Source organism: Sander lucioperca, chromosome 16 (genome assembly GCF_008315115.2).
Source record: "Sander lucioperca isolate FBNREF2018 chromosome 16, SLUC_FBN_1.2, whole genome shotgun sequence".
NCBI lineage: Eukaryota > Metazoa > Chordata > Actinopteri > Perciformes > Percidae > Sander > Sander lucioperca.
This window is the reverse complement of record NC_050188.1, coordinates 9,982,925-10,009,583: the sequence shown is the minus strand read 5'-3', so window position 1 is coordinate 10,009,583 and position 26,659 is coordinate 9,982,925. Positions and strand designations below refer to the sequence as shown.

General features: G+C 40.4%; 1 protein-coding gene across 2 annotated transcripts; it reads left to right on the top strand.

The window, feature by feature from the left end:
• Positions 1-17,564: 17,564 nt before the first annotated feature.
• On the top strand, positions 17,565-25,677 carry cx30.9 (connexin 30.9). Of its 2 annotated transcripts, XR_004895437.1 has the most exons (4): positions 17,565-17,755; positions 21,412-21,901; positions 24,675-25,180; positions 25,238-25,677. XR_004895437.1 is itself a non-coding variant. In XM_031323300.2 (3 exons), the coding sequence occupies exons 2-3, from the start codon at positions 21,512-21,514 to the stop codon at positions 25,098-25,100; spliced, it is 816 nt and encodes a 271-aa protein (XP_031179160.1). In that variant the 5' UTR covers positions 17,565-17,755; positions 21,412-21,511; the 3' UTR covers positions 25,101-25,677. The 2 variants fall into 2 exon arrangements, 1 of the variants encoding a protein (XP_031179160.1); XM_031323300.2 differs by having other exon boundaries at positions 24,675-25,677.
• The last annotated feature ends 982 nt before the right edge of the window (positions 25,678-26,659 follow it).

Below are 26,659 nucleotides of genomic sequence, written 5' to 3'. Positions count from 1 at the left end.
GCACTTCAATAAAGTTGGCGGACTTGCAAGGGACATACTTTTGAAATAAAAATAAAAATCTAAGCAGTATTTTTTGTCCCTGGTATATGTGAAGCTCCAAAACGCTGGGTCCTACAGTACATATCCCATAATGCAATTCCTCAAACCCTGTCTAACAAATGCCCACGTCTTTGAAACTCCACACACCCAGTATGTAGCACAGGCTTCCTGTTAAGTCATAAGATCAGTCCAAGAGCAGCTAACCCAGCGCCAGAAGCTGTTAAACACCTGTTTTCACAGACTAACTCTTCTGTTGACAAGTAAACTGAGCTCATGTGTAAGGCTCAATTCCAGTGTCCACACTAATAGACTCACAGACTCTGAGGTCTGTTTCTGTAAAGTCTGCAAGATCTTAGGGCTGTCCCACTGTCAAATTGTAATGTGCTTGAGGCTTCTCTCGCAGACATTGTGAGCCCTTTATGCACACTTTCCTTAAGTCTGAATTTCTGCAGACTTTGTGCCTGATGGATTTACCCACAATTCATAGCGTGGTGAAGTTAAAACATGGGGTTCCAGAAGCCCGAAAGCATTTAAAAACTAAAACAGTAAACACGACCATATTCCATGGCATGGGTGTTCAGCCTGCCATATTAAATTTACACAGAAACACTACATTAACAAGTAATTAAACGCTAACCCTAATGGTGTTGTTTTGACAAAAATAAGTAAATTAATCATTTGACAATTACATCTCATTCCACTCTGTGAGGCAGGAGCCTGGAAGAGGTTCCCTAAGTTCCTTTGCTATGAAGAAAGTTAAAAACATAAAATAAAAAGTCCAAAACCCATAATTGTATGTAACATGTTTTGGCGTTGTCAAGGTAACGATATATTGCAGCAAAGTGCTGTCCCATTCCTATTTATACTATTTTGAGCCCTTGCAGCCTCTCACACTCAACCACTTACCAGGTGACGTTAAAGAGCCCCTATTATGCTTTTTTGGATTGTTCCCATCTTTTAGTGTGGTATGTAGTTTTTTGTGTATGAAATAGATGTATAAAGTATAAAAAAAAAACACATTTCACTCCAAATAGAGCTTTCTCTCCCACAGACAGCACTTTTTGCTCTCCCACATTCTGGCAAACGCATTTTGTTTTGTTTTGTTGTATCACAGCAACGGATTGTATATCCGTTTTTTCTTTTCGAATGATGAATGGAGAGTTATTTCCTTTCACGCTGGCGCAGAATGTACATGCTAGTTGCCTGTCAACTGTAGTCTTTGCGGTGTGTTCAAGTGCAACTTTTTTGCCAAGACACAGGCGACGTGAGGCGACACCACAGTCAGGCTTCATCGCCATCTGTTCTTTGCCATCTGCCTAATGTGTGTCAGGGCCTTTAGGGGGGCATTGGGATTGGGCCAACAATTGGTGGAGTTTCCCTTTGATGTAGTATGTCTCCACACCAAACAGCAATGTTGTGCATAATGAGGATTAATTATTTATATTACATATTTGAACTTGCAGGTTTCATATTCATATCAAAGCAATAAAAAACACTGAAAAGGCAAGCTATTATGTTTACAAGCATCATGGAATGATTGAGTAGAATTTATAACGCAACTAATTACAGGTATGTAATCACAAACTATTAAACGCTAACACATTTTTTTTAGTTGTTATTGCGAAAAGTAAAGTGATTATGGTTGTTGACCCCGTTGATTAGGCAATGTTTTTGTTTGCACACAGCTCCATATTTTTTATTTCGTACCACATGACTTCTAGTCTGCAGCCTCTTTGGACCTCCTCATCATTAGCTGTTTTAATTTGTATGTAGTTTGTATTTGCGACTCTCAACAAAAGAGATATCTTAATCTCAACAGGCGATAAAATAAAGGTTATACGAAAAAGAAACTAGAGTTGGGAGATCCCACCAGCCGCGATGCCAAATCGGGCCAGGGTTGAAGTGTGTGTGTGGGGGGGGGTTCTTCCGCATCCCTTGCTTGGACCACACCCATCTTCGAACTCAGCCTTCATTTTGTTCTCACTACACATTTGTTTCGTGACTCCATCTTGCATGGTTGTGACGCCATCACGGTCAGCAGACACATTCACCTGGCAAAGTACTGAAAAACGCCTCTGTGGTCGTTCCCACTACAGTAGGTGTCTCTAGGGCCACAATTTGCCGTAATGACACACACACAGACTCACGAGGTGAAAACGACTTTATTGTATCTAGAAACAATAACAGCAAATTCGGATGTAAACACATTTCAGGTTATAATCAAGCCCTAACTTTCAATTAAGCTGCTGATGGTTTTGTCTATTTGAAGGGAGTAGTAGAATTACTTTATTCAACTCAATTATTGAACCGAATGTCCTTGACAACGGCAATAACAAAGCAGCAAGCAAAAGCTGTTGTTAGTCAGGGAAATTGATTACAATACCCATGTAATCCTTTAAATATATTTTAGTTATCTTTTATATGTTTTTATATATTATAGTTTACAATCAACAAAAGCAAACAATGCCACAGAGCTGGTGAAGACGCCAGGTCTGGTTTCTCTGTTCACCTTGTCTCTAAGAAGCCAGGCATTTAATGCACGAATGGAAAGGTGAGTTAAAAAAAGGCAGAGGAAAAGCAGGGGAAGAGAGCAAGTGAATAAAAGGTGGTTTATTGAATATCCAAAGCTCTCAGGTGCCATTCTCCCCTTGTGACTTAAGTTAATTCAATTCCCCCCCACTGTCCCATCAAGCCTCGTCTGGTAGTAGACAGCATCAAAGCAAAGCTGGAAAACACTAAATGATTATAACTCAATTGTTGCTGGGCCATCATTGATTGTTTTCCCGGAAAAGAAGTTGGAAGAGAGACAAGACACTTATTTTCTCCCTCCCCAACCCTCGGTAATCACTTTTAGGATGGATGTATGTGTATATGTGCATGTTTGCACCTATTAGGATGAATACATTGCTGTGCACTGAGCTTTCACCTGTACTTGCAAGGTATATGCATACAAAGTACTAATGAAGCACAAAGTAATTACAGATCAGGGGATAAAATTGCATTAACAACAAAGAGCGCTCTTTTGGTCGCACACATTAACAGATGGATATTTAATTAAGTGCCTTAAACAATTTGAATGCTCTCACACACTCAAAAGCTGCCACTCTACATATGCACAGCATGGCGTTGAGCTGTGGTGCAGACAAAAGTCAAATTTACTTTCTTGAATGAATATTTTCTCATCCAGTGGTCCAGCTTTTAAAGCCTCAGTTGTGCTTTGTTATTTATAAAGACAATCGTCTTCAACAAACATTTATCAAATCATGTGCGAAACAAATTCAAAATATGAACTGAACAAGAAAGGCCTCAACCACACCTCTAGTCACCTTTCAAGCCTTCTTATACCTGATTAGTCTCGCATTGCCAGACCTATCTCCACAGTGCTGTGGAGTAAGGTATGGCTACACCACACATACATTCTAGGATAGGAGAGAAAAAAACGCTCTGGGTTGTTTGCATTTCTTTAAACGCTAAATTCCGGATGCAGCAACGTTGGCTCTGCAGAATGGTCTCGGGAAGGAACTTGCTTTGGTGGAACATTTGCACCCCGCAAAAGAAAACGCCACATATCATATTAAATGAAGATAACTGTTTACACAATACAGTAACATGAACTATTTCAATTCCCTGGATACAGGGAACATGGTTCAGTCAGGAACACTCTCGTCATAGATTTAACCATTTATTGCAACAAATGGAAATACAGTTATACTTGGCGATGAAGGCTCTGTTCTGATGATGCTCCCTGGATCAGCCAAGCTTCATGCTAAGATGACACAGGGAGCACGCTGCTGAGACCCTCATGTACACAAGAGTAGGCCCAATCCAAGACATAGTTATGATGACACCCAAAACCGGGAAGGTGGAGGCTGGGGTGGTGGAGGAAAGCTTTGCCAGCAGCAGCAGTGTGAGGCAGCATCGGAGTAGCAGGAAGCATTATAGGAGGAATAGGGAGACATTTAAATGGACCGCCTGATGTGAAAATGGCTGTGATTGGTTGTGACTTGCTGGAATGATAATTCAATTAGTGGGCCTATGACTTCCGTGTCCTGCATGAACTAACGCAATGCTTAATTTAAACACAATTTGCTTATACCAGTGTATCGCTGTGTATACTTTGTCCATAGCAATCACCAATCGGTCCCAAAACGTCTCAATTAGATAGTAAATGCCGTAAACGTGTTCTTTGTAAATCTTTACAATCATTCACTGAAAGAACCAAGCAGGCCTTCCTTGTTCCATGATCCAAATTTTCTTCAAAACTTGCCATTTTCAGCATGTAGCTTGCTAGCTCCAAGTTTGTTGTTTCTCGAAGCGAAGGGATTTTAAGAATGGCAACACACAGAGCGCGGAAGCGAATGTCAGGCAATTATCCTGGAAATGTACTTCCGTTAATCTAGACTAATTCCTGGTCAACCCATCCAATACCGTTTGTCCCAGTTTCCTTGACCCATCCTCTCTTTCCCTCTGACGGTTCCATTCTCCACGACCCCATACCTCCTTCTGCCCATCCCTATTCACATCCATCTACCCTCTCTACATTTGGCTAAACATTTTGCCAGCTTAATCAAATTGTTTACAGGATAGTCAACCTTCATTTTTTTTTTAATTGTAATATATTTGTTGCTCCAAATACCTGATATCTTGTACATTACATGTCATTTAGCTGACGCTTTTATCCAAAGCGACTTACAATTGCTATATATGTCACAGTCAGAGGTCACACGCCTCTGGAGCAACTAGGGGTTAAGTAGCTTGCTCAGGGACACATTGGTTGATGTATCGCAGTGGGAATCGAACCCAGGTCTCCCACACCAAAGGTATGTGTCATATCCACTGGGCCATCACCACCCCTGATGATGATCTTTTAATAGTAATATCTTTTCTTTACAGGGACTGAATAAAGCCGATAAAGTATGTCCATGAACATGTTATATGTCAACCATTCTTTTTTTTTTATCTGTCTTTTGTAATTCCTTTAACTTTGTTGAAGTGCAATACTAAATCACTGGAATACCCCTTTAATCAAATGTACATCTGTATGTCTAGCCCTATATGAATCCCACCTTCTTTAAATTCATCTGATAATGCTCAAACTTAATTTTTTACATAATGAAATACATCAAGAAGCATCCCCTTAAAAGTTCTAGTAAGTTTAATGTAGGCCTGCATGATCTGGAAAAGACACACAGGGCAAACTTCACTGACAATGAGCTGCTGCTAAATTAGGGTCCTCTACAGCAAAATGCTTTATCTGGCACATTAACAGGTGACTTGTCCAAGAAAAAAGGGCCCAGCATGGGATTAGTAGACAAAGGTTGTGGAGGCTTTGTCCCCTATAATAAGAAGTGTGCCACAGGTAAAGAAAAAAATGATCGACTTGAACGGGATTGCTAGAAAAGGAATTGCAGAGCACAAAAACAGATGTCACCGCGACAGTACGGGGGCAGAGTATCACTTCAGTATCATCCATAGATGACAAAATAGCAGCAATTATTGCTAAGACGTCTCACAAAGCCATCATGCCTGATGGAGACTGTGGGAGCACAACTCCGTCAGAGGAGGCAAGGACCATCAACATACGGCACATAACACAAGTTCAATGTATCGTAATAATGGTATAGAAACCTTTGTATGTACAGTATGTCATTTTAAAATGGTTCAAACTGAATGTCTTTAAAAGGATCTACAAATTTACACCACTCCACAAGCCACGCTGGCACAGAAGACCGCTGTGTGTATGCTGCTGGTCCTCAGTGATTCATTGTTAAAGAAACTAGATGATATAATCCAGATCTTTGCTGAAAAAAGGAGGGGGATTTATAATTAAAAGAAATATATTCCATCATGAAAGATATAACTTTTTTGTTGACTAAAGAAATTGAACTTTTCATCATAGAGCAAGAAGGTCGCTACTTTTGGAAAGCGCTAACCATGTTGTAGTACAGAAACACTGGGTTGAGGTCAAGCCAGACCTCAACACTCTAAAGTTTACAATCAGTGTTTGCTAAGGTAGCACAACAGTCCTTGAAGTACACTCTCAGACCTTTTACTTCTCAGTAAAGTTGGGGGTTTCCCTACTTATTTATATACAAGGGGAGTTCTCCTTGATCCAGGATCTAGTGGCCACAAGAGGAACTGCACCTTACGGATCTTTAATATTGTCTTCAGCAGAGATCTTCAACAGGGGGTCCGGGACCCCTAGGGGGACCTCGGAGTTACTGCAGGGGGGCCACAAATTATTGTTAATTGTTTTAAAGTAAAAATGCTTAGTATCCTATGAAAAAAGGGGTATACATGTATAAAGGCTTTAGGCCACCCTGCATGTTATTGTAGGCCTGGTTTAATATGCAACTTAATTTTATACAATATATGTCTCTGTCTATCTCATTTAAGGGGTCCTTGGCTTAAAGAACGTTGAAGAACCTTGGTCTTCAGCATTCAGCTGTGGTTGTTGCTAACTGGGATGGCACTGGCCATTGTTGGGATTTCACAAATGGGGATGGGAAATGCTCTTTGCTTTGGTCACCAAAAGGCTATGAACAGCCCTGTTAGCTCTTTCATTTGTCACTCCTATCAGTTCAATTACTTTTTTTCCTGTTCATTCATCTCCAGCAGCTTTAAATAAGAACAGTGGTCATACCCATTATGGTCTATTATGGTACAGGTGATGCTGCAAAATAAGTTGTCTATCTGTAACAAGCCTAATAGACCAAATAACAAATAAGTGGTTATAAACAGTAGCTCCTCAAGTCGTTTCCTCAATTACTCAAAAGAAAGATGTAGAAGTTGTAGCGGTAGGGGTGGGCTATGGGAGTGGAACTATCTGAGCACATATTGTCAAAATAAATAAATAAACAGAAGACGTCATTCCTGGGCTCTTTTGGAACGTATTAATGTGTTACTAAAGTTCTAGGGCGCCTGGATAGCTCAGTTGGTAGAGCGGGCGCCCATATATGGAGGTTTACACCTCGACGCAGCAGGCCCGGGTTAGACTCTGACCTGTGGCCCTTTGCTGCATGTCATTCCCCCCATCTCTCTATCTCCCATTTCATTCCTTCAGCTGTCCTGTCAATAAAGGCCTAAAAATGCCCAAAAAATAATAATAATAAAAAAAAAGATTCTATAGCTTGATGAATTCAAACACTTGTTCTTCCAGCTTTGTTCTCTCTATGCCGCTTCGTTGCATCTTTGCTGAGTCACTTCAAGCCAAACAGAATCACAGCTGGAAAGCAATTACAAAAAAGACTGGAAAATAAAAGAGGCTAACAAAAGATATGACGAGAGTGGCCCTGTTCATTAGCAGTAAAGTTTGAAAAGTCATTGGAAAGTTTTGGGGAAAAAAAAAGAGAAAAGAATGAATCTTTCATGCTAAATTTATTCTGACTCCTATGTGGCCAAAAGTCACTCAAATTAAAGCAAATTAAATCATGTCATTTCACATCTGCGGTAATAAGAGCGCTGAATGAAGCCAAACCGTTTAGGAATGTGTCGCTGTCCAAGTTTTGAAGCACACTAACTGCCGACATCCATATGAGCATAAAAGTTTAGTTTTTAACATCCATGCTAAATTAATGGATATTTCAAGTTTTCTTTTTTTGGCTACATCCATCTCGTTAAAACAGCGAAAAGGTCACTCTCATGACTCAAACTATTGACACGTTTAATAGGCTGCAGTGAATCATGCAGAGTGTTATCTTTCTCACCATGAATGTGGATAATGGATGTAATTTTAGTTTCACATGTGGGCTGGGTTGGGTAGAAATGCGTGGACAAGATGTCAACGTCATCTACATTAGATACATTCCCAGGAATTTCGGAACTAAACATGTAGCCAGCTTAATCAAATTGTTTACAGGATAGTCAACCTTCCAACCTTTGTTTTTTATTGTAATATATTTGTTGCTCCAAATACCTGATAATAAAACCTTTTAATAGTAATATATTTTCTTTACAAGGATTGAATAAAGCCAATAAAGTATATATGTATGTATGTATGTATGTTGACCATTCTTTTTTTTATCTGTCTTTTGTAATTCCTCTAACTTTGTGGAAGTGCAATACTAAATCGCTGAAGTACCCCTTTAATCAAATGTACATCTGTATGTCTAACCCTATAGGAATCCCACCTTCTTTAAATCCATCTGATAATGCTCAAACTTCATTTTTTACATAATGAAATACATCAAGAAGCATCCCCTTAAAAGCTCTAGTAAGTTTAATGTAGGTCTGCATGATCTGGAAAAGACAGAGAAAACAAGAAAGACACACTTCACTAACAATGAGCTGCTGCTAACCTCACCAGCCATTTTTGACTTTCACACCACAGTACAGGGCAAGCTCGTTCACTTACTCACACGCCATTAGTTGTACATTCTTTTGCAGACGGTATAATCACCTAACTCCACCGAGCATGTCATGGTAATTAAAGGGCACTGCTCTGACTGACAGGATCTGACTACCAGTATTGTGCATGTATGTGTATGTCTGAGTGCACATATTATCTTTGCAGTAAAGAACCAAAGCTAGAATAAGGAGGGATTGCAAAGCTTTTCCATGCCGTATGTATTAACCACCTCGACTGTGTCATTATGAGTCAAGTCATTTTTTCAAATGGTTAACAGTTTTTTAGAAACTAAAACCTAACTAAATTAAAGAGCTTTACAGATAGCATCAGCAAAATCGGAAATCTGCCTTTGGTGTGGCTGTTGAAAAACAGCTTGGGATATTTCAGATGCTGAACAGGAGTCTACTGAGGTACAGACTTGGCTTTGGCCTCAATGCCTGCTTGGAATGCTTTCCAAAAAGCAAACAAATAAATTCATAATAATAGCAATCCTTAGAGATTATAGACACAAAAGAGTATTAAAAATATAACCCCAAAGTCTCCCTTAAATTCATATTACATCTATTTATAGTTATTGTTCATTACCAGGCAAAACAACATGAACTGTCAGACGATTAGACACGTTGTACGCAAGCCAACAGTGTAGCTAGAACATCTAAACATTTTTGTCTGGAGGTACAAGCAAAAGTGAGCACAGCCAAATAAATTAGGTAAATTACCTCATTGCAAAGAATTGCTCGGTAACTGTGAGGATGTTAAAAATGGACAGTATGGATAATAATTTAACCATTCACCTGAGGTCTCTCTTCCAAATATGTTTGACTAACCTGTGAACCTGTATGATCATCTGACTGCTGCTATTGTGTCTTCTTAAGGCTGATTTATACTTCTGCGTAAAATCTACGCCGTTGCTACGTACGTAGGTACGCAAAGACACAAACCTTTTTTTTCCCCCTGACTCATTTCCTGATTCTCCTTCTCCATAAACAACATGAAATCAAGGAGAGGGTGAACTTTTCCTGCTACAGATTTCCCACCTTGGTCAGAAAACACAGGGGAGACACTTCTCTCACTATGACTCTAGAGTCGGTACTCGCTCCACACACACACACACACACACACACACACACACACACACACACACACACACACACACACACACACACACACACACACATGCCAGCTTGACGCACACACCAGCGCACAAGTATAAACATCAGGCCACTACGTAGGCTACGGCGAAAGCTCTGCGTGAAGCCTCCGCAGAACCATAAAATAGCCTTTAGCCCTGCTGGTGTGGTGGCTAGGGATCACCATGTTGGGATGGAAATGTCTTTTGTTCCACCACTTTGGTCCAGATTCTCAGCAACTATCGTAATGGCTTGCCATTACATTTGGTAGAGGTATCCATAATGCCCAGAGGATGAATCCTATTAAAAGGCCTTATGTTGTAACTTTGGCCTGCTGAATTTTGAGATGGTTAAAATGCCTTCCGGAGCGATGACTTAAATCACAGAGGAGCAAAGTGAATAGTTCATTCTCCACCTCCCCCTGTAATGTTAAAGTCTAACAACAGTAACCAAAACTATTAAAACAAGAGCTAAATTGTAATAAATGGAAATGATCTTTAACTTTACTACCGATACACCTGTACCCTAATCATTACAAGATTTAGATGCATTGTCACCCAGGGCAACAGTTGGCTTCGAACAAGATATAGAATGAGATTAATAAGTGGATGTTTCTGGAATAGGTCTACTTGCAGAGAAGTGGTCCACAGATTAAACGATGAAACCCCCGAAGGAGCGGCAAACCAATCTGCACAAGATCTACCACTTGTTGTGCATGCATTCCAATCACTTTATCCTACGCTGCATTGTTATGCAGAAGTCACAGGATGAAGGCTTCACTCTAGATAATTGAAGATAATTTTTGAATATCATCATGCATTATTTATGATATGAGAGGTAACATAATATTATATGTTCTTTATATATTTCAGTTTTCATATACTTGAATATAAATCACACAAACATTTTAAGTTTGAAGAACCTGCATTAACAAGGTCAACATCCAATGAATAGTCCTCCAACTGTCAATTGACATGACAAACTGTTCACTGCTTAATCACAAAAAAAGAAGATCTTTGTTAAGACAATTGATTTTTTTTTTTTAAAATTTTAACTTTAAAACAATTAACAATAATTTGGTGGCCGCCCTGCAGTAACTCCGAGGACCCCCTAGGGGTCTCGGACCCCCTGTTGAAGATCTCTGCTCTAGCAGACAACAAAACAAGGTAGTGTAGTTTTACATGCAGCTCACTGCTCCCTCAAACACCACAATCACTGCCCAACCCACATACGAAAAGCAACGGTTGCTCTCTGGAATAACAAATCCTGAACTACTCACCGTAACAGAAAAGACAATTAATGGCATGTGCTACCATATCACCACGGAACCTTTCTCCATATCTATCACATGTAAATATGTGTTACTGTACTTGTACTTAGCAAGTGTAAGACAATACCAGCGCTAAAACTAAAACTAAAACTAAAACTGTGAGTTGAGTTAAAAAACTGCAGCTTACTTTTGAATGTCTCCAGCTGATTGGTTTTAAAACGAGAAGCCTGTAAAGGGGTCTTAAATATGCACATGTGGGTTCCATACATACCTATAATGCTAAAAGACTTAAGGCTTAAGCTATACGTCCCAGGGCTGGAAGTCAGCATCCCCTCCAGCTGATAGGGAGAAGCATTGTCAGCATTGCAGGGTAGAGATAGTTAACCCTAGTAGTACAGTATGATAAATAAAAATGCAGATAAAACATTACTGGTTCTACCATAACTGTTATGGTTTGGAAGCTGTACAGCTCGTAGAGCAAAGAAGAGAACAGTGCAACCATGCTTGCAGTTCTGTTTCTAAAAAGCTGGGTACAGTTTGTGGAAATACTGGGTTTGATAACATTTGTTTCAGCCTGAGAAAATATGCTGTCAAAATAAAATATAATACCTTGGAAAATAAATGATGCAAACAGCTGCCAGATGAAAAAATAACCTTTGTGGCCTGCGTGACTGAGTCATGGCGTGTATGGAGTGCTGAGGTCACATATGGGGCTAGTCAGTGGCGTGATTACGACGGGCCCCAGTGCACGCTATTATGTTGGACCCTAGTGCAGTGTCGGATTTTACAGTCGAATGAGTTACTTAGACTATTGTATTGGGAAAGAAGCGAGGTCAAAGAGAAAGCTATTAGAACCATGGATAGTGCTCTGAGGGGTCAAAGTGCTGAAACGTGAAACCAGGGCCACGTTCAGCCCCGACAAAACATAGCAACACGTTTTTGTAAACTGAAGCGGGGGTTCGTTGAACACCCTGTTGTGTGCGCTGCCTTTTTTATTTTAGTTTACAGACACGTCTCTGCTGATTGGGTATAAGATCAAATAAGATAAGATATACTTTATTGTCCCCGAAGGGAAATTTGTTTTGGACTCTGTCCGTTCCGCAACTTTACAAAGACACACATAAACACAAAAATACAGAAAATAAGCATCTCTCAACACATACTCTCATGCAACACAAAACATTAACTCCTCCTTTCAGTGGCAGTTTTTAATTGAACAACCTTGTCGGCTGCATTCTCCGCAATAAGTGTAGCACAGCCCTTGCACAATGAGATATTGCATAACAAACATATATTGGTTTAGCCTGCATTTAGGAACCCTGAATCTCACTGAATATCACCTGTGACACAGCCACCAAACGAGAGAAAACACATCTCAAAGCAGTTGCACACTGTTTTACACCATTCCAAGGAAACATGTCGTTCATCCAGGAAACCGTAGCAAAACGGTGCACACCGTTTTGAGATTGAACGTGCACCATGTATCAGCGCCTGAGAGCAGAGGAGCTGTCTATTTCATTGAGGTGCTGAAATGAACACGTTTTTTTGGTACAATAACCTCACGATTACACTCCTATGTAAAGGAAAGAGATTATAAAATGAAGGCCTATATGGCACCTTTTTTTTAATTTAACATGAGTTCTTTGTACACAGATGGCAAGGGCCCATTCTCTGCCCAACACATTGTTGGAGGACCCACTCTTTCTATGGGCCCCTCCTCCCAACCGCACTGCCTAAACTGTCTATATTTATCCCCTTGGGGCTTGTCTTAGATAAGTGTATAGCTTAGATACTGATATCCTATCACTGAATATTAAGAGGTTGGTGCTGTCACGCAGTCGGGCAAATTACATGTTCAACTTGTAGTGAAAAGCATACTTGATTGTTATCCCTGTGGTAAGCCATGGAGTCAAGCAATCATACACATTTCTATTACAGCATTGACTCATTGTGTGCATTTTATGTGGAAGACATTCTGTATAATTAATAGCTATTTGATTGGCTGCAATCAGTGGCTCTCAGAGTAAATCAGCTCACAGACAGTGTTGTACTTCTTTTGACAAACCTTTCTTTCCACAGACCAGCATCCCGTGGAGTCAGTGTAATGGACAGAGAAAGACAGAAAGAGACAGAGAAAAAGATGGTGACCTCCCCGAGGGGGCATCCTGACATCATCCACAGTGGCGGTGGAGACATGGTGCTGTCACAACACAGCCAGGATAGAAACAAGAAGGTGGCGGGGTGAGTGGGGTGAGGAGGAGGGTTTGATGTAGATGATCAGAGAGACAAGGCATAAGAGAAGACAGGATGACTGTGTCAGCATGGATGGATACAGCATTGTTTAGATATTTGAAGTAAAACGGTTCAGACCTGAGAAGTGAAAAGCCTTGCAGAGCATTTTGAAACATCAGTGTATCACTGACAAATTAATAGTGATGTGTAAACAAATAAACAGACCAATGTCAAAAGAATGTCAGCTTCTAATGATTTTTATTTATAGTGTACCTTAAATAATACCCCCTTTTTTACTTTTGTCGTGAGAGACAGACGCTTGCAGCCTTCTTGGTGAAGTTCTTATATTCCTCTATATTTCTCTTGAATGTCTTGAAATTAAAAGTTCTCAGTATGCCTCAGTTACCGAGTATGAATCCCTCATTTTCTCTGATTTCCCATGCAGATAATAAACTTGTCCCTCAGTTTTATTTCACACATTTCTAATGGGACTCATTTAGTAGCTTCAGCATTACAGGCATATGCATGCGTATGCTCAGCCAATCAGTCTGAGCCCATTTCATCTTTTGGGATTCTGCCCTACAAAAATACAGAAGCAACAAGACTCCTCTATGCATCTCGGACTGCCAGCAGGCATTGTGAAGGATGCAGAGGTCTAATCCACTATTTCAAGATACACAGCTGAATGGTGCTTTCCACAAGCTGTGTGGAGAAAGAGGAGTTGATCCAGTGATTTGCTCATTTGGTTCAGTGTTCCCGTTTCTACAACGTCTGCACTTTCAGGAGGGGTTTGGAGAAAGGTGGTTTTTTGCCACCCTCACCTAAAATGTTTTTTTGCTAAAGGAAGAAAACAACCATTGATAGATTCCTCTAATCCTCAGTAGGAGTTGCTTTTCATTCCTCAGTTCCTGAAAAAGTTGTGAACCCACATTTTCAGGCAGGCCTCTCTTAAATTATTGTCAGTAAGTCTGCCCTGCAGACTCACTAGTGAGTTATTTGTGTATTTTTCCGTTTATTCCAGATATCTTCCACATCCCTTTCAGGAGCCAGTTAAGGTGGTTCGGGCATCTGGTAAGGATGCCCCCTGAGCGCCTCCCTAGGGAGGTGTTCTAGGCACATCCAGCTGGGAGGAGGCCTCGGGGAAGACCCAGGACTAGGTGGAGGGATTATATCTCCCACCTGGCCTGAGAACGCCTCAGGATCCCTCAGTCGGAGCTGATTAATGTGGTTCGGGAAAGGGAAGTTTGGGGTCCCCTGCTGGAGCTGCTGCCACTGCGACCCGACCCCGGATAAGCGGACGAAGATGGATGGATGGATGGATCCCTTTCAGTCAAAATGTGCACTTCTCCACCAAAACTCTTTTAAGAATTAATTTAGGAAAAGTGATCTTTGCACATCTGTGTTCAGACAGGTGCATTTGAGAATAGGTTATGACTCCAAGAATGTTGCTTGACTCAAACATAGTTATTCAATACATTTAAAGTATTAACAGTGTGCGGGAGCTGATTTTCTGACTTTAGAGTTGATTCAGGACAAAAAGGAATCATCCACATGTCTTCTAGTTTTCTCCACATAATAAGAGGAGCAAGGAGAGGTTAAATGGCTCTTGTCTCTCTCATATTGTATATTGGCATGTGAAGGTAAATTGGCAAATGGTACTGAACGTGTTGAAATATGAAAGAATCAAACATGCATTTTAGATAATTGAGATGAGAGTATATCCCGTTGTTCCTCGTTCTGGTTTGCAGAATCTTCCAACCGCCTGCCAACTCTAATAGGCTAGTACAGTGTTTCTCAACTTGGGGGTCGCAAGATAGTTTTTGGGGGTCGCCAGATGGTTGGGGAGAAAAAAATTACAAAAAAAAACATTCTAGACTGGGGAATGGTTTTTACATTACTGTGTGAGTTTGGTACATTACATGTGTTATAGTCAGAGCTTCATTTGTAAATCAGGAGGTCCTGGAACACAGAAAGGAGTCTGAAGGTGGAGCGGGGGGGAGAGAAAAAGTCACATACACGTCAAAAATCCACAGAGCCTGGGAGACAAGGCTGGGTGCTAGCTGCTAAAGCTAAACTGTCATTAAAGCAAGACATCATTTGTTTATGTGTATTAATCAGAGCATTTACAACAATCATTCAAAAGCAGAAGGGCGAGGCGTGTAGAAACAGTGGTTTACACCGGTTTGCAGCTCTCTTTCTCTCGTTGTCGAGGGGGGTAAGGGGGTCGCAAATCGAAATTGAGAACCACTTTCTTTCTTTTCTTTCTTTCTTTCATTTATTATACAGGAAAGGTAAAAGTAACATTAAGTTACAATATAAACGGGCCTGACTCAGTTTAAAAACTGGTTTCCAGCAGGTTCCTGTTCTGCAGAAACATAAAACATTAAACACAACTTACAGTACATAAGGACAGAAACATTTGTACAGGACATCTGCATGGACTAGACAGATACGGACAGCTAAAACAACAATACAGTTACAGCACATGAGGACAAAAACATAGGTACAGGACATTAGTATGGGCTAGCCAGATACAGACAACGAAAAACAAACAATATAGACAGTGCAAACAAGACTTGGACAATACATGAACAATCAATGTGTGCAAGTGTAACTGTTGAGAAGAAATTGTTTGTGTGCCTTTTTGAAATATGTGATGGATGGTAGTGCTCTAATGTGATGGGGAATGTCATTCCAAATTTTGGTGTATCTATAAAAAAAGGATTTCTGGCCATAGTTGTTTTTGTATGAGGGAACTGGAATGAATGCCTGTGAGACTGACCTAGTGAGGCGTACTGGTCTCCTATTGTGTGTTGGGAGAAGTGCAGCAAGTGCTGGTAAGGTGCCATTTTGAATTTGAAAATAAAATGCAATAGCGTGGCTGTTTATTTAGTTCTTTTTTTTTTTTTTTTTTTTTTTTTGGAAGACTGGACTAGACTGGTCTAGCTAGCCAGCTGGCCAATACAGTTTTTTAAACGTAAACATCAGAGTAAACACCAAGGAAATGGTGGAGAAGATGAGCTCAAGCTAGCAAGACAATCTCTGTGGTCATCTCATGACTACGAGTCGTTCATCAGGATCCGGAAATCTACTCACCAGTCACCTGCTGACTCTGCTAGCCTGGCCGGTCAAAGTTTTCAAATGTAAGCATCAGAGGTAACACAGAGGAAAAGGTGAAGACGACTATCAGCTACGGCCTATGGCTACAATTCTGACCTGGTGACTCTTTTTCTATGTGCCGATCTGACAGACACATTCTGCTTCATCATGCATCATGCATACGTTTGAGGAACTGATGGGATTGCATTTCATTGGAATTGCACCTCGTACGATTTCATGGGATAAATAAAAATGGATTGATTGATTGTTGCTCAGTACAATCAAATCATCTGGAATAGCTTTTTTTGAGACAGCAGTATCACTATTGACAACCAACTCTGTAGCTTTTCTTGGATGCTGCCTCTTTCTTTATCACAGATGATCTGGCTGCTTAGTTTTAATAGGGGAGATGAGATCCTCTGCTTCTCTGTCTACTTAACATTTCTCATCTCTCCCTCTATTCCCCCCTCTATCTGACAGAAAAAAACTGTAATAAAACGATGGAGCATCAGCATTCTCTAGAGGCCAATGAAGGGCATAACATTCTTTGTAGAAACACCAAATCTTTCTCACTGTCTGGTCTTTCTGCTGTCTTCTTCATATAGTATAATATTGATTGCAGAACCCAGCCTTGTGCAGACTGCACTATGTGAATTCTGACTTTTTTTGAAAGGACCAACTGGTATGATATAACAAGCGTAACCAAATGAGAAAACTTGCTTTGTGGCTTGTAAGGATGTTACAAGCAAGGTTGTCTTACATCACTTTGGCACACCCTAACTGAACTTGAGGTATTTGTATTTGTACTCTCTCTCTCTCTCTCTCTCTCTCTCTCTCTCTCTCTCTCTCTCACAGAGTGGTATTGTAAATACCTAACAATTAACGTAATACCTAATAAGTAACATTATTCTGCGTTCCCACATATGTTGGATGTTCTAAAGTTGAAAAGATGTATACCTTTGTTTGCTTCCTCTTACGGAGCAAACGGATATGTGTTTGCTAACATCAGTAGACCCATTACAAGTTTTTTTTTTTAAAGTACTTACTGTAACTCCAACCTGTTTTTCATTCACTTTTTATTCTGAACTGCTGTTTAGATATTTGTCAGACTTTCATTTTGAGTAGGCTCAGAAGGCACACTAGTAGAGCAGGAAATACAAGTAGATGATACTAAGTGGAATCTAAAGGTTAAATGCCTGAAACTTGCAAAGACCTGAGTATTGTGCATATGTCACCTGACTGGGTATAGCCACTTGCCTGTTGCTTACCTTTTCTTTTGGTCTAACTATGAATATCACATCATCTTCCATTCCAAATGTCTGTTACACTGTTTCTTTTCCTTTATCTGATGTTACCTCTGTCTTCCCTAAAAAATTCCTAGAGGCAAGTCTGGTCATGCAAAACATGGCCGGATTGGAACTGCCAGTGTGTGAGTAGTCTGTACTGGAAGTATCTGTATGCGATGCTCCACCCATCTCTTTCATTCCTGACTCTTTCAGCAAGTTTAAACCTCGAAGCCAACCCCATGAAAACATCCAGGTGAGAGCGAATCAGTAAGCATTGACCCAAGGCCAGCTGGGACACTATTACACGAAGGGGAGGAAACTTTTATTTTTACAGGGCGCCTCTGTGTCGAAGGTAAGGGGCTTTGTCTACATTTTTAAGAAGTGTTAGATCAAGAACATAGATTCCATGTAGATACATTTCATTGGTGATATCACTATCAGATGAATAAAGGATTGAAAATGAAAAAAAGATAGTGTCAGAAAAAGGGACATTAAAAGAGCAAGAATATCATCATTCAATCATTCTGTACCTTTTCAACTATACGAGAGGAAAAGGGTAGAAAAGTGGTTATGTACACAGGGAGCCAGATGAAGCTGTAGACATAATGGAGATCTGCACTGAGGATCAACAGAATTTAAATAAGTGTTAAGGCGTATTTTTTTATTATCCCTGGCTATAGTATAAGTTAGTTAGTTTGTTAGATAGTAATATATGGCACCTGTCTGTGTGATGCTAAGAATGTCTGTGGTTGTTGATTTCCCTTATAGGTCCCATGGCATAAAAATTTCACTTTGAGGTTTTTTAACATTAATTTGAGTTCCCCCAGCCTGCCTATGGTCCCCCAGTGGCTAGAAATGGCGAGAAGTGTAAACCGAGCCCTGGGTATCCTGCTCTGCCTTTGAGAAAATGAAAGCTCAGATGGGCCGATCTGGAATCTGCTCCTTATGAGGTCATAAGGAGGAGGTTACCTCCCCTTTCTCTGCTTTGCCCGCCCAGAGAATTTGGCCCACCCATGAGAGAGAGAGAGAGACATCATGGCCAAGGGGGTAATCTTCTCCTCGGAACGCATACCTCCTATGGTGCCATTTTGATGCTAACAAGCCATCACCTCCCGTTAGCATTCCATTGACTGCCATTCATTTCGGCGCCACTTTGACAGCGAATTTACATCTGAAGCGTTTAAAGACTCTATTTGTCCATTGTTTATTTCTAAAGAAACATGACAATGTATAAAAGGCTCCATTACCTTGTACCTCACGTTATGGCTCTGTAGCAGACGTTTTTGTAAAAATAGGCTAACAATTGTGTCGTACAGTACAGGAGAAGCTCGCAGGCAGTTTCGACTTACATTCTCTGTTTAAGTTTAATTACTAATGTTAACTAGCATTTTAGTTAGCAATAATTAGCCTGTGCCTGTGTTATCTCCTTACATATACCTACGCTCTCCGTCTCTGCAAGATTGAGAATGATTGAGATTTCTCTTGGCACAGCTATCAGAAGACTTACAACTTTCAGACAGGTTGCTCACGTCACATCTACGTCTTCAAACTCAGTTGGAGGCCACACCCCCACCCTCCACCTTGCTCCCCCTCTCTCCTCCTCAATAGCATTTAAAGCTACAGACAGAAATGGCACATACTAAGGAAAGCTCATTGTGGGACTGGCTCTAGTGGCTGTAATTCTGCACCAAGGCTGAATTTCGGGAAAGAGACTTCAGATACAGTATTAGAGGACCACTAAGGCCTATATAAAAGCATCCAAAAAGCAGCATGTCATAGGACCTTTATGAGAATCACAACTCTTGATAAAGCCACAAGAGCTGTATTTGCATTGCACTGAGTAGGAATATACGTCACGAAAACCTGAGGTTTCTCAGTTAAGAAATCATATGTCTTGTCTGTCACAACAAAGAGAAAGACAAACACACGGCAAAGAGATAGGCGAGGCCGGCTGCTGTCGGCACGGAAGCCAACATTGCAGTCTAGAGCAAATAGGAAAACAAATTGTGGTCCAGCTTTGCCATCTCCCCAAGAGAAGATATACTGTTGACTCTGAGTTTTTATTTTTATTTTCTATTCGGCCTGAATGTCACCTCAAAGTTTGTGTGTGTGTGAGTGTGCGTTTTCTATGAAACTGGGAGAGAAATCACACTGATAAATCACATGTTCTATATGTTTGTGCAAAAGCAATGAATGATTAATACCTCTGGTTGTATTCACCACTTAGCAGGAGAGGTAAAGTGTAGGTAACATCAGCAGTGATTGAAAGCGTCTGGCTTTCAGTAGCCTATGTGATGCTGAAGGCATTCATTGAGTCAAGTCTTTTTCATGCCGTGTAATTTAATAGTCAGGAATACTGGATGAGAGAGAAATAGCAACTGATTTGACAGCTCAATATATCTACAGTGATGCCCAAATGCAGAAGCAAAGTGTTTCTGATTTCAAACACTCTGGATCAGAAGAGACAGGACTGAAATGGAACAGTGGACACTAGCGAGGCTGTTATCCAACTTGTTCCCTGCCAGGCTGGGAGCATTCATCAGAATGAGATGTAAATGTATAAGAGAAGCACTTTTCTGTACATTATGTAATGCACGCACACACCTACATGCAAAAAGAACTTTGTTTACACGCTGCAAGGAAACATGGGAAGAGGACAAACATGCAGCCACAGGAACCTGAAAGCACACCCACGCAGAAAGAAACACAGAGCCGGCTCACTATGCAGACGAGCCATAACAGCTCCATCTTTAAAGTCTGCGCACGATCCGACCATTAAATCCACATGGTGATATTTAAATATCATATACATTTAAATTCCCCTTTCTCTCTGAGAGCTCGGGTCCCATAGTATGATCAAGGCATGATTAACATTCACAAATGAAATGCTATCCCTTAACAGTCCTTTGAAGAACCAAGGCTGCATTAGGCACTTGGGATTACAGAGATGGCTGTGGCGGCCTGATCAGCCACGCTGTTCAAATAGCCGACTATTAGAGTTGAGAGTATGAGTTTGTCTTTTCAGCACAGAGACGCTCTGATGATGACTCATGCATTGATGTGTAATGACTCAGGAATACGTTTGTGAAAACAATGTCTGGTTGCTTTGTTGTCTCACAACACTTTTTTTTATTTGTGATTGTTTCTTCAGCTTCATAGGCCTGAAGAATGACGGATTAGGTTTTTGTAGTTCTGCTATCATATAGTATAACTTATTTAAATAAATAAAAATTAAGAGTTTAACTGACCTTATGAATGTATTTAACCGTATATGTTACATGTTTATATCTTATTTTTCTCAATAAATAATCATTGAAAAAATACATATACATGTATAGGCTATAAAAATAATAAAATGTAACTATTCAAGTTTGTTTTGAAATGTTTTTGTATTTTTGATTTTATCTAATTTGAAATCAACCCCTGATGCCCATGTGTTAGTAATTGTATTTTCGATGAGTCAACTGTAAATATGTAAATCATTAAAGGCAAACTCCACCTATTTACCACATCACGTTCAGTTAACGTGCATGTACTATTGAGTCTGTGAAAACAGTTATATAATATCTTCTGGGGCTCTGGAGGAGCCTTGCCCAATCTGAGAAAGTATCTTTGATGATGTCATAGTGATGTCATCAGGCTCATGTTGGCTTGGACTTGTTGGCATTCTGATTCATAACAGAAAGTCTGCATTATAAACTGGCAGTATGGAGTTTAAAAGATCCAATTTTAGGGACTAAAAGTCAGGATCTCTTAGCTGTTACTCGATTTTGACCCTTCTTTAAATTTGTCTCGCTCAAGTCCTACTACTTTAGGAAGGTGCATTATTAAATCACTGGAGTATCCACTTAAACCTTGCTGCAATGCTTGCTTTATAAAACAAAATGAAATATATGAAAAAAGAATGTAGTGCTCTTTATCTACTAAATGTAAACAGAATTTTTCACTTTTAAATGCCTAAACCAATATCCTTTTTCTAATCTACTTTGTCTTTCTTTTATTGCTCAGGTTCAGATCATTAAGAACTTTATCCCACTTAGTCTCCTGAGGAGCTCTTCCATGTCCCTCAGCCTCCTCCATCCTCTCCTCCACCTCTAAGGCAGCAGTGATGAACTGGGTTTCATTTGAGGGACTCCTCGGTGGGGTCAACAAGTATTCCACCGCGTTTGGCCGGATCTGGCTCTCCATGGTCTTTATCTTCCGGGTGTTAGTGTTCGTGGTCGCGGCCCAGCCAGTGTGGGGCGACGAAATCAAGGACTTTATCTGCAACACGGCCCAGCCAGGCTGCACTAACGTGTGCTACAACTACATCTTCCCCATCTCCCACGTCCGCCTGTGGGCCCTGCAGCTCATCTTCGTCACCTGTCCGTCGTTGATGGTGGTAGGGCACGTCCATTATCGCGAGAAGAAGGACTTGGAGTACACCACCACACACAAGGGCGCCCATCTGTACGCCAACCCTGGGAAGAAACGTGGGGGGCTGTGGTGGACATACCTGGTAAGAACAGAGGATATCAATGTTTATTTCTGGCCTCAGAGCCAGCCCATAGCATAAGTAAACTAAGTTGCTGCTTAGAGCCCCGTGGCTACACCAGAGAGCCCCCAAAAGCCGTTAAAATCTCCCTCAAGAGAACTTATATAAGAGCCAGCCAGCCCATACGCTCACTACGCAAGTAGCCTAGCACCAATTACAGAAGGGCCCCGCCTCCCCCTCATGTGTCAATGTTTAAAACTTCGATGAGAGGATGAAGCAGAACTATCCGGTGAAATGAAAATGAGAGAAAAAAATACCATGAGAGTGAATTGCAGGAACAGCAATCAGGTACATTTGTGTTATCTGCTCTCCTTATTTGATGTTGGCAAATAACAGAAATGCTAAAGTTGTGCTGGCTTGCAGTGCATCTCTATAGTCTGTGGGTTTGTGTGTGTCTTGTTTGCCAGACACTTCCAGGGCTGTTCTGTGATTTTGTGCCTGACAAAAATGAGAGTGAAATGGCTAAAACTATTTGTTACATTTAGATAAACCCCAATCGGCAACGGTGTTTACAAACTGCTGGTCGGAACAAAAACTGGGTCGCACATGTTCATATCAGTTCGTATGAGCGTACACCAAATGCAACTCGCACTTTCCAGCAATAGCAGTTCATCAGACAGTACAAGCACAGACTTTGCAAAATATTATTATAAATATTATTATTTTAAGGCCCAGACACACCGACCAGACGGCCGACCCTTGGCAGAAAAGGCAGTTGAACTGATCAGTCTCCCCGAGTTGGTCAAAAAAGTGCCTCGGAACACACCAAAGCAATGGGCCGTAATATGTCTCCATAACAGCAGGCGGCACTAATCTGTATTGTCGCCCAAAAATGAAAACCAGCAGCTGATTGGACGAACGCGTCACGTGGGTCTGGTTTATCCGGAAATTCAAAGACTGCCTGGCTTGTTCAGAATACGATCTCATATTGTATTAAAATAGTTCACCGAAACGTGTTTCTGAAAACATTTTAAGCGAGAAATAGGCCGTGCAGTTGCTGAATATGTCTTCATTTCAGACACGGAGAGTTAACATGCTTATTTATAGGGATGAGCGAGTACAGCATTATCTGTATCTGTATCTGTTAACCATATGAATTATCTGTATTTGTATCTGTACTCGGACTGGGCGGGGCCTAACCCGGAAGTGGGCGGGATTTAATTGGGTCGGGTTGTCTTGAAATGGGCGGGGCTTTAACCGGTATGTTATTTTAAGCATGCAATTGAATGGGTTGATCAGAAATTGTTATATTTATTGCTGATTAGAAAACTATTTACATGACAGCATCAGCATTGAGCTTCAGATCAATGGTTTTGATCACGATAACAAACAAACTATATACAGAACAAGTTTTGCAACAATGAATACAACACATGCGGTTGCAATTATGAAGTAAAATGTAATGAAAAAGAGTTTTCATACTCAACATAACTTTCTTTTTTTAACTTTTAAGTTTTTTATGATCAGTGTGATTTTTTTTTTTTTTTTTTATTTCCACACCAGGTATGTGTGTGTGTGTGTGTGTGTGTGTGTGTGTATGTGAGTGTGTGTGAGTGAGTAAGAGAGAGACAAAGAAAGAGAGAAAGAGAGAAAGAGAGAGAGAGGGGGGCGGGGGGGACTGTGTTCTACGCATCAAATAGTCCGACGCTGTTTTTCAGATCTGTTTAGAGCCAGCTGACGGTTTAAAAAAGAAAAAAAATCTCCGACAGGCAGAGACGCAACGCGAGTCGCATTCTACCAAGCACCACGTCTGAACAAACCCCACGTTTACCAGAACTCTACTGGTTAATAAGAAAGTACTACAAACCGAAGTAAAAAACAAACCTGAAGCTGAAGAAACCCTCAAACGTTAACGGAAAAGACCCGCGAACCTGAGTGACTGAGGGAGAGACAGAGAGAGAGAGAGCTGTTCTCTTCTCAGTGTTCTGTGTGAGTGAGCAACACAATAAATCTGTATGTGTGTAGGGGAGGGGCGCTGTGACGACTAGCCTATCACAGAACGCAGACACAGTCAGCTACCCAATGAGGATTTTTATTCAATCCAAGCACAGATATTGACTCGTATTACTCGTATAATACTCGTACTCGGCAAAAGTGCTTTATCCGTACCGGATACTGGTTTCAGCCGAGTATCCGGCTCAACTCTACTTATTTATACATTATGTGTGCTTAAACTAATATTTACAATACACAATTTGGTTTAGTGCCAATTGAAACAATGAGGGGGGGCCCTAAACCAAATCCTTCTTAGAGCCCCCAGAAGTCTAGGCCTGGGCCTATCTGGCCTTGCTGTAGATGTCACAAGCAAAAAAACAGACAATTTCAGCCATGACACAACTAAAGTTAGTTATTGTTAGAAATGTCAACAATAATTGTCATGGATAAGTGGCTATGTACAAAAGGCAGGAGAAGACATTTGTGTAATTACATAAAAGTTGTTTTCCCTGATCACAAGAACAATTCATTTCTTTACAGCTTTTTGGTGGAACAAGTTTCACCATCCCTCCGAGTTATGACCTTGCAATGGTTGAAAATGTTCATCGTTTAATTATAGATTGTGCATTAGCATTAGGATGAATTGTTTTCCTCCAGTTTTTACCAACCTAAGACCAGTAGTGACTTAAACATCTCCTAGATATTGTTTGATGGATGGACAGGCAAATGGACTTTTGCCTCATTTATTTTAACTTCCTGAAAAATGTGTCTCCCCGTTTAATCCTCGTTTATCTTCTCATAGGCAAGTCTGATTTTCAAGGCTGGCCTTGATGCTGGCTTCCTCTACATCCTGTACTACATTTATGAAGGCTACGACATGCCACGTCTGTCCAAGTGCTCCCTGGAGCCGTGCCCCAACATGGTGGACTGCTACACATCACGTCCCACTGAGAAGAAGATCTTCACCATCTTTATGGTCGTCTCCTCTGCTTTCTGCATCTTAATGTGCATCTGTGAGATGGTTTACCTCATCTGCAAACGCATTCAGAAAGTCATTATTAAGATGAAGCAGGCAAAGAGGATGTTCACTGAAAATCACGAGATGATGCCACTGGCAGCATCCAGGCCAGAGTTCAGATCCAACACATCGATCAGAGTGGATCCAACAGTCTCTATCCAAAACCTCAGTAACATCAAGGGCGAGGAGTGGCCATCTAAGAAAAAATGATGTGGAATATGACAGTGGCCATGTTGAAAAACTGAACAAAGTGCTGAAGGGGCCACTGCAAGTAAATGCATTCATCAGACTCCATGGAGAACTGCTGTGTGTCCCCAAAGAGATATACTGTACATCACTTCAGGAGTTTCTGAGGCAGCATTTTTAGGAAAGCAGACCTAATGCATGCAGATAAACCCCTCAAAAAGAAGGGTTATTATATTATGTTTGTGTATGTATTGTTGGCCAGAAGTACAGTATTTTTAAGCTGTACAGGTACTTTGTAAATAAAAGTATAAAATGTTAAAAGACCCCAAGTGATGAAAAAACAGTATTGAGAGAAAATCCTTTTCCTGAACCCACACACACTGCCCCCTATTGATTAAAACAAGATAATGCACACAAAGCACTTTCTTTAGGGTTGATACAGTAATCGGCACTTTTTTTGTTCTGATATGCAATATAAAGAAAATGCTCTTTATTTTTCAAGAGTTGTCATGGTCAGAATTGCTTAATAAAAGGTATGAAACATTCATACCACTGACAAATTATACAAAATGTGTTTGTATGCCCACAAATTTGGTATTTTTTTTTTTAAAAAGAATAAAGAACATTTTATTTTTTGTATGTATTGTTGTAATCTATAAAGTTATTTTATTGTTAAAATATGTCTGTGCATGTGGTTTTTGTACTTTTTGAAAAACTTTTTACAATTATTATACATGAGTATCTGCATATGTGTACACATACAAGGAATTTGACTACTTTTTATGGGCCATATATAGTTAAATGTTTATTTTGCCCTCTCTTTGTTCAGCTTTGTTGTCCTAGTATTTCTATCTTATTGTAAATTGTTCTCGGAACTGTGTATAAACAGAGAGCAACTTAAAAAAAAAAAATTTAATTCCTCGTATCTGTACACATAACCTACTTGGCCAATAAAGCTGATTCAGATTCAGATTTACAGGCTATCTATCAGTTAAATGGATAGTCTTTATTTATTTATTTTGTGTGTGGTTGTGTTTTGGAGTATGTCTTGTATGTTTAGTGTTTAGTTTTTGTGTGTTAAATTGTGAATAAAAAAAAAAAAGAATCAGCTTTATTTGCCAGGTATGAGGACATATACAAGGAATTTTGCTTTGGATTATACATTGCTCACAATGTGCTTACTCATACAAAACAAACAACAAAAACAAACAATATATACACACTATAAACAGAAACAATATAGACAGGTTGAGGCAGTAGTGTAATGAAGGGGGTCATCCCTGTTCCCCGAGTCCTATGTTCCCCGGGTCCTATGTTCCCCGCTCCTTTTTTAGAAAAAAGGTCCTATGTTCCCCTGTAGCAATACATACCGGGGAGCATAGGACCCTTTTTCTGGAAAAGGGTCCTATGTTCCCCACAATCTATCAATCTTTACGGTAGGGTTAGGGCTAGGGTTAGGGTTAGGGTTAGCCATGGAATTTGGTAGTAATGGTGGAAAAAGTAACAGACCAGGGAACATAGGACCCTTTTTTTGAAAAAGGGTCCTATGTTCCCCGGTCTCATACAAAGAGGGGAACATAGGA

What these genes read in the sequence shown, in the direction of transcription:
- cx30.9 (XM_031323300.2), top strand. Translation starts at nt 21,512, where the DNA reads ATGAACTGGGTTTCATTTGAGGGACTCCTCGGTGGGGTCAACAAGTAT. An exon ending in GGCTGTGGTGGACATACCTG is followed by an intron (nt 21,902 to 24,674) that starts GTAAGAACAGAG and finishes ATCTTCTCATAG; the next exon opens with GCAAGTCTGATTTTCAAGGC.